This window comes from Ursus maritimus, unplaced genomic scaffold (assembly GCF_017311325.1).
Source record: "Ursus maritimus isolate PB19 unplaced genomic scaffold, ASM1731132v1 scaffold_19, whole genome shotgun sequence".
NCBI classification, from domain to species: Eukaryota; Metazoa; Chordata; class Mammalia; order Carnivora; family Ursidae; genus Ursus; species Ursus maritimus.
This window is the reverse complement of record NW_024424341.1, coordinates 23,316,498-23,329,968: the sequence shown is the minus strand read 5'-3', so window position 1 is coordinate 23,329,968 and position 13,471 is coordinate 23,316,498. Positions and strand designations below refer to the sequence as shown.

The following is a 13,471-nucleotide window of genomic DNA, read 5'->3' as shown; positions in this document are numbered from 1 at the left end:
ATACAACTGGCCTGACTTTTCTAAATATAACTTAATTAAATTTTTTTTAAAAAGGAGGGGCACCCGGCTGGCTCAGTCAGTGGAACATGGGATTCTTTATATCAGGGTCATGAGTTCAAGCCCCACATTTGGCATGGAGCCTACTTAAAAAAAAATTAGGGGTGCCTGGATGGCTCCACCAGTTAAGCATCCAACTCTTGATTTTGGCTCAGTTGTGATCTTAGGGATGTGAGATCAAGCCATGCATCGGACTCTGCACTCAGTGCAGGGTCTGCTTGGGATTCTCTCTCCCACTGCCCCTCCCCCTGCTCACACTCTCTAAATACATAAATACATAAATATATAAATAAAATCTTTCAAAAATAAATAAAAAATAAATTTCACAAATTCGTTTTTATATTCTTTTGTACCATTTGCCTTCTCTCATATAACTATATTTTACTTTTATATTTTTTAAAAATTTAAGAAAAAATAAAAAACACTGAGAGGCTTGGGAAATATCTTAAGAAGCTAGTATACCTCCCACCCATAGTCATCTCATAAAGTCAGCAGGAGTACTACGATTCTCCACACTCCCCCAGCAGAGCTTACATTGAACAGTAAAGCAGGGATGGGTGTAAAACGCTCAATGTGGATCATGGACAGAACATCCGGGAGGTGGCCCTCACGGGAGCCCACGAAGAACAACCTAGAAGGATAAGTATGTCAGGATGATCCTTTCACTCGGCCATGTAGCCACACTCCTCACTTGGATAAACTAGGCTCAGAGCTCCAGAAAAACACAGGAGGCAGTCTCTCAGGAGTATCCCATGTTTTCTCTGCATGCCCAACCCCCACCCTCACCCCTCAGCTTTACCCACAGATATCTCCCACCTCCAACCATGGGTACTTCAACGATATGCAGCAATGCCCTACCCCTCTGTTGGCCACAGACACCCCCGAGCCCCTCAGCTATGAAACCCACCATCACCCAATGGATGCCTCACCCTGTCATCACTCACTACCACCCCAATCCATTCCATCAGGGGTACCCCCACTCTACCATCCCACATATTTCATACTTAACACGATGGCTTTTTAAAGAAGGGCACCAGCCTTCTGTTGTGCTCTCTATATATCTTCCCTGAGCTCCTGATACATGATACACCAGGACAAGCCTGGGGCTCAGAGACAACCCAGGCTTCCTCTCTGTCCCTGAAGAGCCCTACTGTTTGAGAAAGAGAGCAAGACAGAAATAACTACCAGCCAGGGTAGTCAGCATCATCATGGAGCACAAAGCACTCACCAGGCTTGGGGGTGGGCTGGGGGAACAAAAACCTTCACAAGAGATGACCACATCTGGGCTGGGAAGAACTGGAGTTTGCCAGAAGGTAAGAAGATGGGTGGGAAGCAGTGTAGGCAAAGGCAAAAGAGGCTTGAAGGAGTGAAAGAGGGTGGCCTCCCTGAGGTTGGTACTAGAATGCCTGAAGTCCCAGGTTAAGGTGTGTGAGGAAACAGCTGGGAAGAACCGGCACATGAGGCCATGCTGTGGAGTCTGAACAAACACTGAGAGCCTGCTGTGGCTATGAAGTAAAGGCCTGACAGGATCTGACACAGAGACTGGTGGCATCCAACTAAAGCAGGGAGAGACTGGTGGAAGCCAACTAAAGCAGGGAAAGGCCAGGGTATAGGGAGAAGGCCAGATAAGAAAGTAATCTGTGGGGCGCCTGGGTGGCACAGTCGGTTAAGCCTCCAACTCTTGATTTGGAATCGAGCCCCAAGTCATATTCCATGCTCAGCGGAGTCTGCTTGGGACTCTCACCCTCTCCCTCTGCCCCTCCGCCACCTCTCAAATAAATAAATAAATCTAAAAAAAAAAAAAGTAATCTGTGATAAATTGTCCCATAAGAGAGGAGGCCTGAATGAGAGCAGACACCCTGGCTGAAGAGAGAACAAGACAAATGTGACCACCTCAGTCAAATCTGGTGATCCTTTGTATGTGAGTGTGTATATATGTCTGTGTGAATGCATGCACATGTCTGAGCTGGGAGAAGAGAGTGAACACCAAGGGAAAAATAAAGAGGCCAAGCAAGGAGAACTGACAGCACATAGTATCACAACTAAAGACAAAGCACAAGTGCTTTGAGTGCACTGAGATACTTGTGAGCCATCCAGATGGAGCCACAGGAGTTGATCATAGCATCTAGAAAGGTCACAGGGCAAGATGGTGGGAGTTGGCTCACACAGGTTAATAATCTGTACTGGGTACAGAAGAAACATGGTAAAGGGGATAGTGTGGAAGAACATGGAAGGGGCTAATGTGCAGGAGCACCAAAAGTGTCTAGTACAAAGCCAAAGACAACTACATAGGTAATAAAGAAAAAGCGAAAGTTAACACAGAAACAATTGTGCATTACCTCGACATCACTGCAGTCCCCTTATGTGCTGGTCCAGACTCTTATTCGCTGAATCCCCTATCCCCACCCCCATCCTGTCAATGCCACAATATAGCTGATTGAGGTTAAAAGGCACCTACTGTGTAAGTATTTTAAGACTGACAGAGCCAATTGGAATGTCTTAGGCATCAATAAGGGTAAGGCTATGAGAAACACCATCTTTGGGTAGGGTAACTTGTTAAGAGTCACATCCAGTGCAACCCTGGCCACACCAGGTTGAAGTAAGGGAAGATGACACCACACTGTTTTCCAAGACTTTGATCTCTCAATTATTCTGGTTACCCTACGGAGGCCCCAAGTACATGGACTGTGGTATTGAAACCAGTAAGAAAAATAAATAGGACAAAAAATTACTTCTTTTATTAATTCATCCTCTTACCTGTTCATGTAGAAAATATTTATTGAATGCCTATTACACTCCTAGCCCTGGGAACTGCAACATTTATATGATGAGTGAAAGAGAAATCAGGAAAGAAGTCTTCCTCTCATATATCAGGGTATCACAGAGTCACAGGAATAGTTTTAGAAGTAGAGGGCAGTAGGCATCACTTGCTTCAGGGGTCCAATAGGATAAGGAGTAAAAGCAGGCTAAGAAGGTCACAGGTACATTTAATAAGAATATTTTTTAGGTAGTAGAAGTCAAAGTATAATGGCTAGAAAAATGAGTGACTGTCAAAATGCAGCTCATTCCCTCAAGAAGTGTGTCCAGTAAGGAAGAAGGGAGATGAGAAAAAGCTATTTTGTGACTTCACTAAGCGGAGATGAGAGAAGCTTGTGCAGAGCTGGCTCCTACTGAACATCCACCAAAGAGAAGAGCCAAGTGATGAAGCAAAGTGCTAAGAAGAAGGGTAGTGCTGGGGCCCTGAAACCAGGTAGCAGAGTCAGCCCTGAAAAGCAGAACTGCTCCTTTCTCTGAAACAACAGGAAGGAGAAATGCTCTTATAGATAAGTCTCTACACAGGGAGGAGAATAGAGCCTACTGGTCAGCTTCAGTGATTGCTGTGAAGTGAAGGGCAGAGTTGCCCTGTACCAATACCTGTACACAGCAAGTGATCACTAATAATCTTCTCTACTCCAAGCTATAACCTTCCTCCCCTCTACCTCTAACCAATCTGTCATCGCCTCAGATGGAAGTGTGAGCTTCAAGATACGAATGTGTGCACAAAGGCCAGCATATGCATGCACACAGTGTACACACACACACACAGTACATCCAAGAGAAAGAAGGGAAAGAAGAGCTCTTATACAGCCTCAAAGATTAAATACTGCAGTCTGTTATTGGTAAAGCAGAAACACATTACCTTGATGAAGCAAAGATAGATGCATTGAGGCCCCCAAAGCAGGACAGGGCAACAGCAATGGGAATGGTCCAGCTGAACATGCCAAATGTCTGATCAGCAAATGTCTGGGGACAGAGCACAGAGTCACTCAGCACTGTCACTACTGAGCAGCCCACCCTCTGGCCTAGACCCATCATCTCACCCTGCAGAGCTGGAGGGGCTTCAGAAAGAAACCGAGCCATTCAGTACCATAAGATGACGAGCAAATGGGAACTCACCACAGCCACAGCATCACTGTCAAGGACATCTGAAATGTTCAGCACTGTGTAATAGGCCACATTGGTCAGGATGTAGATGAGCGTCACGATTGGCATAGAAATCCCAATGGCCAGGGGCAAATTTCTGTCAGGACAAGTGAGATAGATCTACCTAGAATCAACTCGCCTTGGAGTCAAAGTTTACCCAGGATTTTTCTGAAATTTAACAGTTCCCTGGCTCTAAGTCTTTGAGGCAGGCTCCTCTTTCCCACATGGGTCTAGGTGGGCATGAATCCCACGTCCCTTTCTGCTGAGAAAGAGAGAGAGAGAGAAACAGAGAGAGAGACCAACCGTTCTCTGTAAAGATAGCTGGGGCTCAATATTTGACCCTTCCCACAATAGGACCAATGGGTCCCACAGGAGGAGGAACAGTGTCCTCCAGGGACTGGCGGCCAGGCTAGGAACCTGACTACCCAGAGTAAGTTTCTGGCTCCCCAGGCTTCGATGTCAGCACCAGAGTACAAGGTTGTAACACCTTAGCCCCAGCTGCATCAGCTACTGCCTAGTTGAACAAAGACCTTGAGGATCCTCCAGTGTAAACCCAAGGGTGAGGAGCAAGGGGCTTTCCCACCTTCATTCATTCCCAACCGAGCCCCTTATTTCTCTGAGCTAGAGGAGGAGGAGTAGAGAGGAAAAGAAGAAGGGAGAAAGAGAAAGGGGAGGGAAGAAGACAAGTGTGCCCACTATCAGCAGGAGTTCCAGCCAAGTTGAGAAGTGAGAGTGTGATCCCACCGTTACCTTTCTGGGTTTTTGATTTCTTCTGTTACAAAATTAAGGGTGTCCCAACCTGAGTAAGAGAAGAGGGCAGAGTAGAGGGCGAGAGAGAGGTCTCCCATGTCCCAGGAGGAACCCTCAAAGGCGTCCTGAAAGTGCTCAGAGTGTCCTGTGGGGGCAAAGGCAGGTAGGGGAAGGGGTTCAGGGAGAAGGAAGAGGAAGAAGAAGGAGGGGAGAAATGGAAGGTTAAGAAGAAGAGGAAGAACAGGGAGAAACAGTAAGAAAGAGGAAGCAAAGATGGGGAAAAAGAGAGGAGGGTCAAGAAAAGAAGGAAAAGCAAGCAGGTAGAGGGAAGAAAAAAAAAAAACATAATTTAACATCAAAAGAACCACCACCAGCTCTCCCTGTACTTTATCACCCCACCCATTCCCCTCAAGAAAGTGCATATTCCTCTAGCAAAACTACACAATCTCAGAAAAACAAAGGCATTCCTGGCTGCCTTCTGAAGTGATAACACCTTTTCCAGAAAAGCTCTAATGAATTTCCAAGTGACCTCATAGTAGGCCAGAGCTCTTCTTCCTATTTTTAGAAAGAACCCTGTTTCACATAAAGGAGGCATTTTTAATTAACAATTAGGCCTTCCTGTGGAACTGTCTCTTGTGGCCAAAACCACTGCACAATTTGGTCAAATAGTTTTCTCATTCTCATGAAGAGAACTCTGTTGCTCTACTTGCAGGGGCTGCGGTTGCACATGGCAGGAAATCACAGGCTGTGTAAAAACTGGGGTCTTCTTATCTCTCACTAGGCCTGGGGTAGGCCCGGGGCACTTCCACCCTTGGAGAGCTAGCTTAGGCACCTGTCATGTTCCTTAGAGGGCTCTGGAGACCACACACTTGAAAGCCAAGGGAGCAGCACCTGCCTGCCCAGGAGAGAGACCTTCTGGACACACTGGAGATTTTGAACAAGATCCAGACTTAAAAGGAAGCCTGCCTTCACCTCCTGCAAAAAGTAGACCTATTCCTTCAATGTGTCAAAAGGGCTGGGTATGCAGCAAAAGAAGGGAAGATAGAGATTTTCATGCCCCAGGCATGTCAGTCATCATACATAGCAATGGTTTTCTAAGGCACAGATCTTGATAGGAGGATAACTCAGCTACCCTATTTGACCCTAAGATTCAAGGACACTGAGGTGGCTGGCTGTACTAACTTGGAACATGTGCACAAAGGTACTGGACCTGCTGCTAAGACACTTAAAAACAGAGCTTTCTGAACTCCAAATCCATTTTGTGTTTAATCCAATGGATCTGAGATGGTGGTCTCGGCTCTCCCTGGTAAATGTAAACACAGCTGAGTTTAGAGACAGACAATCTGGAGAATGACTGAGATCTCCTTGGCCAAAGATACTTCAAGACTTCCCTAAGAGCTCAGGAGACCTTGTCTACCCTCATTGCCAGTCTACTCTGACTCAGGAATGAAAAGCTTTCTAAAGCCAACATGCAGGAAAGCCAGTGCCAACTTCATACTATTTTAATATTTTGCTGAGAGCTGACTTTGAGACCAAATGTTAAATAAAAGCAAATCCAGATGAAAAGTAAAGCCTGCAAAATAACCACTCATTTCTACACTCCATCTACCCCACATACACACCACCCCACTCCTCTCAAGGACGGCCAGGTCTTCCTACTCACTGCCTGGCAGTCAGAGACCAAAAATAGGGCCAAGCAGGGCTCACTCTATCCCCATCAGTTACATTTATGACCCAATTACACAAGATCCAGGTTTCAGAAACTCCTGGGCTCCCAGCTGCCTTCTTGCAATGTTCCCAGCCTCCACAAAGGGAAAGTAGCCCTGAGGGAGCGACTGACTCATGTTCAGTTGGCCAAGCCAGCCTGGCCCAAGAAGCCCAGGAACAGATGTCTTGCTCTCCCTGACAGTCTATGTTATACACAGAAAGAGCTAATCAGTAAAACCAAGATTCCCCATGCCCTCCTTAGGAAATCTAGGCAAACTCCCAGAGTCATCACCCTCCTTCCCAGCCCAGACCCATCTTACCCTGGCACAGTTTAATGAGGCCCATGACAATGACGGCAATGAGTGCTAGGACCTTGGCATAAGTGAATGTGTCCTGAACACGTGTGCCCCACTTGACATAAGCACAGTTCACAAATGTCAGCAGACCTAGAAGGAAAAACATAAGTCACTGGCAGGCTTGAGCTGAGGGCACAGTGATCCAATCTCTCCTTACAGAGAGCATTGCTTCTGCCCTGTCTGCCTTAAAGCAAAGGGGCCAATGGACCAGTCAGAACCAGAAGAACAGGCAATGGAGGGACATCCACCATCTGCCCATCACTGTTGACAAATACAAAGGCATGCATTAACACATATTCATAAATTCTGACAGCCAGAATCATTTTTTAGAAATTGCCCCCAGGCCCAGGAATAATGGACTTCACCCACTCTTTCCTGCTCAGACTCCCAAGGTTCCAAACCATCCAAGCCACAAAATATTTCCATGGCCACAAGAGAGGCCCATCAATAAATGTGGTAAGTTTGAATGCAGGTGGCAAGTCACCTAGGAATTACAGAGACAATGTTTTGTATGAAAATACCTGACAATTTCACATACATCCTTTCAATTAATTCTCACAACCGCAAAATACAGACATTCCTATTCCTGTTTTGTAGATGAGGAAACTGGCTGAGAGAGCTCAACCATAATTCTTCAGCTTATAAACACCTCCCCCAACACCTCCTCCATTTCTATCCAAACCTCCTAATTCTCAGTGAGGTCCATGGAGAAATGAGCTTGCTTGGGCATTCCCCAGGCTCCTGTCTATACTGCTGCCTTTATTTCCAGCTCCTTATGGACCTCAGTGGTATCTGGACCCTGTGCTGAGAGTCCCAGCCACTTACCTCTGCTAAACAGGGACTGCTCTGATCCACAAGGAGGACACAAGGGTCTCCACGGTGACACAGTGGCTCCACAGGAGGACACAGAATACAAGGGGCTCCACAGTGACACTGCTAAGTATTGCCCCGAGACTCCAAAAATAGAACTTTTTTTTTTTAAGATTTTATTTATTTATTTGACAGAGATAGAGACAGCCAGCGAGAGAGGGAACGCAGGCAGGGGGAGTGGGAGAGGAAGAAGCAGGCTCCCAGCCAAGGAGCCTGATGTGGGGCTCGATCCCAAAACGCCGGGATCACGCCCTGAGCCGCAGGCAGACGCTTAACGACTGAGCCACCCAGGCGCCCCCTCAAAAATAGAACTTTTATGTGAAACTCAAACATTATTACAAAATCTTTTGGGCTCATCCTCCAAGCCACCTCTATCTACTCCTATCCATTCTGCACTCTCTCCTTCAGCCAGAGACTCTCTTCTTACTGGTGCCATATATACACTTAAAAGAAATATCCTTTCCTCCTTGTGCAGCCACAGACAACAGCAACTCCCACTTTCAAGGTCTAGCTCAGTCACTATTTCCTCTGTAAAACCTTCCCCAAATATACCAGCCAGCCCCTCACCGAGCTGTCTCTCCCTGAACCCTGTAACACTCCCACTTCACAGCACAGATTAGTATCTATGCTATACTCATGTGGACACCCGTCTTAAGAAGGTTTCTCCCTTGGGCATTTGTGTGGTGCTTCCCCAAGAAGACCACAAATTATTGGGAGGGGGGAAGTATATTGTTTTATTAAGCTTACTGCCAAGCAAGGAAGGGAAACAATGAACTCTGGTTGGAATCAATCAATCTGGTTGGTGATGACTTTCACTTAACCACCAATTCCCTAGAGCAAGGCAACTATCAGAAAGTTGACATTCCTCTACTCAAATGGGAGGAGAGCCTAGAGCCTGTGGAAATTAACACTGGCTAAACAGGCTCCATGGCTCTTTAAGAGCTTTCACTCACTGAGACGCCTGGGTGGCTCAGCTGGTTAAGCGTCTGCCTTCGGTTCATGTCATGATCACAGGGTCCTGGGATTGAGTCCTGCATCGGGCTCCTTGCTCCAGCGGGGAGCCTGCTTCTCCTTCTGCCTGCCTGCTTGCGTACTCTCTCTCTGACAAATAAATAAATAAAAGCTTTAAAAAAAAAAAAAAGGGTTTTCACTGAATAGTACTCTGGCAAATGACACAGGTGCTCACTAGTCAGTCAGGAGTGGGAGACAATAGTCAAACGGGAGGGAAGGCCAAAGGAATGCATGCTGCTGCCCTGCTAATCAAAGTTCGCTGTGTGGGGCTGAGCCTACATCAGCTAGCATAGGATTACCTAATTAATAGCCACGTAATCCACAGACCCCCGTGCAATACAGTAAGCAAATTTTGAGGTATCTTCCAGGCCCCTTCTTGGGACTTGTTCCCTCTCCCTTACCATGGCTGATCATCCAAGCTGAGCCTATTCGATTGCCCTTCCCAGGAACACAGATTGGGGTACCAAGAGACTGAATCTATCTAACAGTAGCAGAGTGGGGAGATACAGCAAGTCAAAGTCACTTCAGGCCCTTGTAATAGAGGAACAAAAACCACAAGAAAACAGAGGAAGGAAGCAGGACTATGAAAAGAAGCAGAAGTTGAGAGGCCATGCAGTTTGTGAGAAAAAGACGAACAGAGAAAGAACACAGACGACAGAGGAGAGAGAGACAAGAGACAGAGATAAAGAGACAGAGAAGGGACAAAAAGAGAGGGAGACAAAAAGATGGACCCACACATGACGAAAGAGACTATCTCACAATGCCCTGGCTATGCTCACTGTGCTTCTGCCTTGTAGCAACAAGATGTGGATGCAAGATGGGGGAGAGAAGCAGACATAATCCTCAGCCCCACTGAACAGGCACTCCCTCTCACTTCTACTCCTTCTCCTTCCCACCACCCTGCCACAAATTTCCCCCCTGGCTTGCTCCTCTCGGCACAGGAGTAAATATTGCACACAATGGCAATTCAATGACTGCGGGTAAGTAAAAGAAGGCGGCACCTCATGGAAGTCCCAGCAGAACCCATTCTGAATGACAGTCGGAAAGATACAAAAGAGTCTGTCACAGTGGTTGCCTCTAGGGAAGAAGACCAAAGCTCTGGAGAGGGAGAGAGACTTTTTCCACTGTATACTATTTTACACTCTTATTTACCATGCACTTATGCTTCTTCCTCAGTAAAAAATAAACTACTTAATCTAAAACAATATGCAGCCAGGGAGCAAGGTCAGGAGTAGGGTGAGGTGAGGAGGGCACCTGGGGCACAAAATTTAAGGAAACACTCACTTTCAGGACCACTTGGAGAACCTGAGAGCGAGTGCATCCTTAAATGCTGGCCCCAGGAGTCTTGCTTGCTTCACTGTACTCTCAACTCTGCCAGGGAACAGAGAGCTCCAAGAACAGTCTACCAAGCAGAAGCCAAGTCCCCTGAATGTTTTCCTGATTCTAATTAAGAAACAGTTCACTATCTGATCCCCACCCCTCCAAACCTCCCCAAATTCCCATCCCCATCTAGCACCACAGATTCTATCAGAGCTCATGCACAAGGCTGGGCCTGGAGGCCAGGTGCTCAGATAAAACCACCACAATTACAACATCCAAGCCTTCCCTCCTCTCCTGGAGGGATTTCATTTCCTTGCTGGAAAGCCTGCACCAATGAGTGTGGGGTCCATGTGAGGGTCTTCAAGTTCTGGGCGCATGATGGTGGGAAAGGAGTACTCAAATAGCAGATCCACACCCAATCCCAAAGCAGAAACAAATCCCCAAAGTCTCTCTGTGGCAAAAACTGCTAGTTATCTTTAAATATCTGTTCCTCCATTTTCCCTTAGTAATAGAAATTTTAGCGAGAGCGTGGGCTGCCTAAATTAAAGCTGACATTTACCAGCCTCTCTCGCAGGCAGGTATGGCCAAGTAACTAAGTCCAGGGAGGTAAGCAAAGTTTCTTATTTATATTAAGACCTCAGGAAGTCTCTCTGAAGGGGTGGAGCATGCCTTTCTTTGTCCTTCCTGTCAGCTGCAGTGCAGACTTGACAGCTCGGGCTTGAGTAGCCATCTTGGACCACCAGCTAGAAGCCACATGCTGAGGATGGCAGAGCAGTAAGGCAGAAGGAAGAAACCTGGCTCCCTGAAAAATTATGAAGTCACCCTACTAGCCCCATATTGCCTACCTTTAATATGTGAGAGAAATAAACTTCGATATATTTGAGCCATGCTGCTTTTGGTTTTCAGGTGTTGGAAACCCAAGTTAATCCTGGATAATACACGCACCCTAAGACAAAACTGTGCCTCTCATATTGTCTTTCTGATGAGTAGATCACTTGGCAACCCGCAGCTATAGTCCCAGTTACGCTGACAGTCATGGCTCTCTTTTCCCACAGCAACAGGGAGGAAGGAACCCTTCCAATTCCTCCCACAAACAAGCTGGGTGTTACTAAGGGGCACTCAAGGACGGAGGAATGCAATCCTTAACAACAGCAACAAGGTGGGAGAAGGAAAAAAGCTGGGGAGAGACCAGCTTTAGGAGAAACATGTTCCACAAGTCCGGGAAACGTAAACCCTCCCAAATGGAAATCCTGGAATCTGGAACCTCTCTTGGGATGCATATAAATATGTCAATTATATGCCTTTTTAAGAATCCTCCTTGTTTTTAATTACACAAATACACATGTTTAGTCTTATTATCAAACCATTCAAGCTCTGTACAGGGGGAGACTCCAGGGTCTTTGATACTACGGTAAAGACCCCGTCCTTCTGAATCATGTCACTTTTAGAACATGAAAGCTGTCTATCCATAGCCAACAACTGACCAAAGTAGGGGAGCATACCCTTGCTTCTCAGAACCCTGCCCAGGCCTGAGTTCAAGACAGCAAGAGACAACAGAAAGCTATTCAGGCATTATACAGTGTTTTTCACTCCAGTCTCCCCTTTAGACGTCTCCCTCCCCCATCTCCTCCTGGTCCAGCTCCTCCTCCTCCTCTTCACTGTCAGCCTTCCCAAACAAACCCTGGGGGTTGAGGGAAAGGGAGTCTCAGCAGTGAGCAAGCCTCTGCTTTGATGCCAGTGTCAGCACTGAATGACTTCTATACTGAAACCTTCACAGCAAATATTCTTGAATGACATGTGTGAGTCTACACAACAGGCAGGATCCCACAAAGATAAATGGACTAAGACAGAAAAATCACCCTTTCACAATCAAATCAAGTACATCTGGGCACCTGAGTTACCAATAATACTGCTGGTCACCTGGCCAGAGAAGGGACCTATGGACCTCAAGAGCTTCCATTTTCCCTGCAGTCCCGTAAGTGAGTAAGAGCCTCCAACCACACCAGTCAGTCTGAGGCCCCACCCACCACAGAAAATTCCAAGCTCCCAGAACACATATGAATAGAATGCACCTTTAGGATAGAGTTTCTCAACTTCAGCACTATTGACATTTGGGGCGAGATAGTCCAAGTTTTGAGAGGTGATCCTGTACTGTATAAGATGCCCAACAACACCCCTGGCTTCTACCCACAAGATGCCAGTAGCACCCCTTTCAAGGAGGTGTGACAACCAAAATGTCTCCCAAGCTTGCCAAATGTTTCCTGGGAGGCAACCTCACCTCTGGTTGAAAACCACTGTTCTAGGATAATGAGTAGCTAAGATAGCCTAAAATTCAAAAAAGTTGCTAGGATCTCTCTGCCAGTATCACCTGGGAATAGGGTTGGGGTGTCGCTGGAAAGCCAGGATGTGAAACAACGATGCCTTCAAGGGCCAGGAAGGTGGGGTGCCTGGTGGCTCAGTTGTTAAGCATCTGCCTTCGGCTCAGGGCGTGATCCCAGGGTTCTGGGATCAAGCCCCGCATCGGGCTCCCTGCTCTGCTGGGAGCCTGCTTCTTCTTCTCCCACTCCCCCTGCTTGTGTTCCCTCTCTTGCTGGCTGTCTCTCTCTGTCAAATAAATAAATAAAATCTTAAAAAAAAAAAAAAAAGGCCAGGAAGGTAAAGCAACTGAGCAAAAGCAAGACTGTCTGGGTATAGGGTGCCCAGGTGGCTCACTCAGTTAACCGTCTGCCTTTGGCTCAGGTCTGTAGTCCCAGGGTCCTGGGAACAAGCCCCACTCTGGGCTCCTTGCTCGGCGGCGGGGAGCCTGCTTCTCCCTCTGCCTACCGCTACCCCTGCTTCTGCGCTCTCTCTCTCTGACAAATACATAAATAAAATCTTAAAAAAAAAAAAGAATGTCTGGGTATAAAACAAGAGGGAGTGGGGGGCTGTAGTAGACTGAAGTGTGTGTGCTCCTTTTTTTTTTTTTTAAGATTTCATTTATTTGAGAGAGCCCCCAAACACGAACAGGGGAGAGGGGCAGAAGGAGAGGGAGAAGCAGACTCCCTACTGAGCAGGCAGCCCAAGGCGGTACTTGATCCCAGGACTCTGGGATCATGACCCGAGCTGAAGGCAGATGCTGAACCGACTGAGCCACCCAGGTGCCCTTGGTTGCTCCCTTTAAAGGAGCACACACATGGGGCGCCTGGGTGGCTCAGTCGGTTCAGCGTGTCTGCCCTCCGCTCCACTCGGGTCATGATTCCAGGGCTCTGAGATCCGGGCTCTGGGATCAGCCCACATCAGCTATAGATACCATGACTGCTCAGTGGGGAGACTGCTTCTCCCTCTCCCTCTGCTCCTCCCCCCACCATGCTCTCTTTCTCTGTCAAATAAAATAAATAAAACGTTTTTAAAAATTAAATAAATAAATAAATAAATAAATAAATAAATAAATAAATAAA

At 46.9% G+C, this 13,471-nt stretch overlaps 1 protein-coding gene across 4 annotated transcripts in view; it reads right to left on the bottom strand.

Moving 5' to 3' along the window:
• The window catches only part of SLC7A6 (solute carrier family 7 member 6), a 35,543-nt gene that overhangs the window by 4,505 nt on the left and 17,567 nt on the right, over window positions 1-13,471 (bottom strand). For all 4 annotated transcript variants that reach the window (XM_040633498.1, XM_040633497.1, XM_040633496.1 and 1 more), the window contains 5 exons: window positions 6,798-6,923; window positions 4,771-4,915; window positions 3,994-4,117; window positions 3,737-3,840; window positions 592-688 (listed from right to left, as the gene is read on the bottom strand). In XM_040633498.1, the coding sequence (XP_040489432.1) occupies window positions 592-688; window positions 3,737-3,840; window positions 3,994-4,117; window positions 4,771-4,915; window positions 6,798-6,923 (596 nt within the window). The remainder of the gene's footprint in view (window positions 1-591; window positions 689-3,736; window positions 3,841-3,993; window positions 4,118-4,770; window positions 4,916-6,797; window positions 6,924-13,471) is intronic.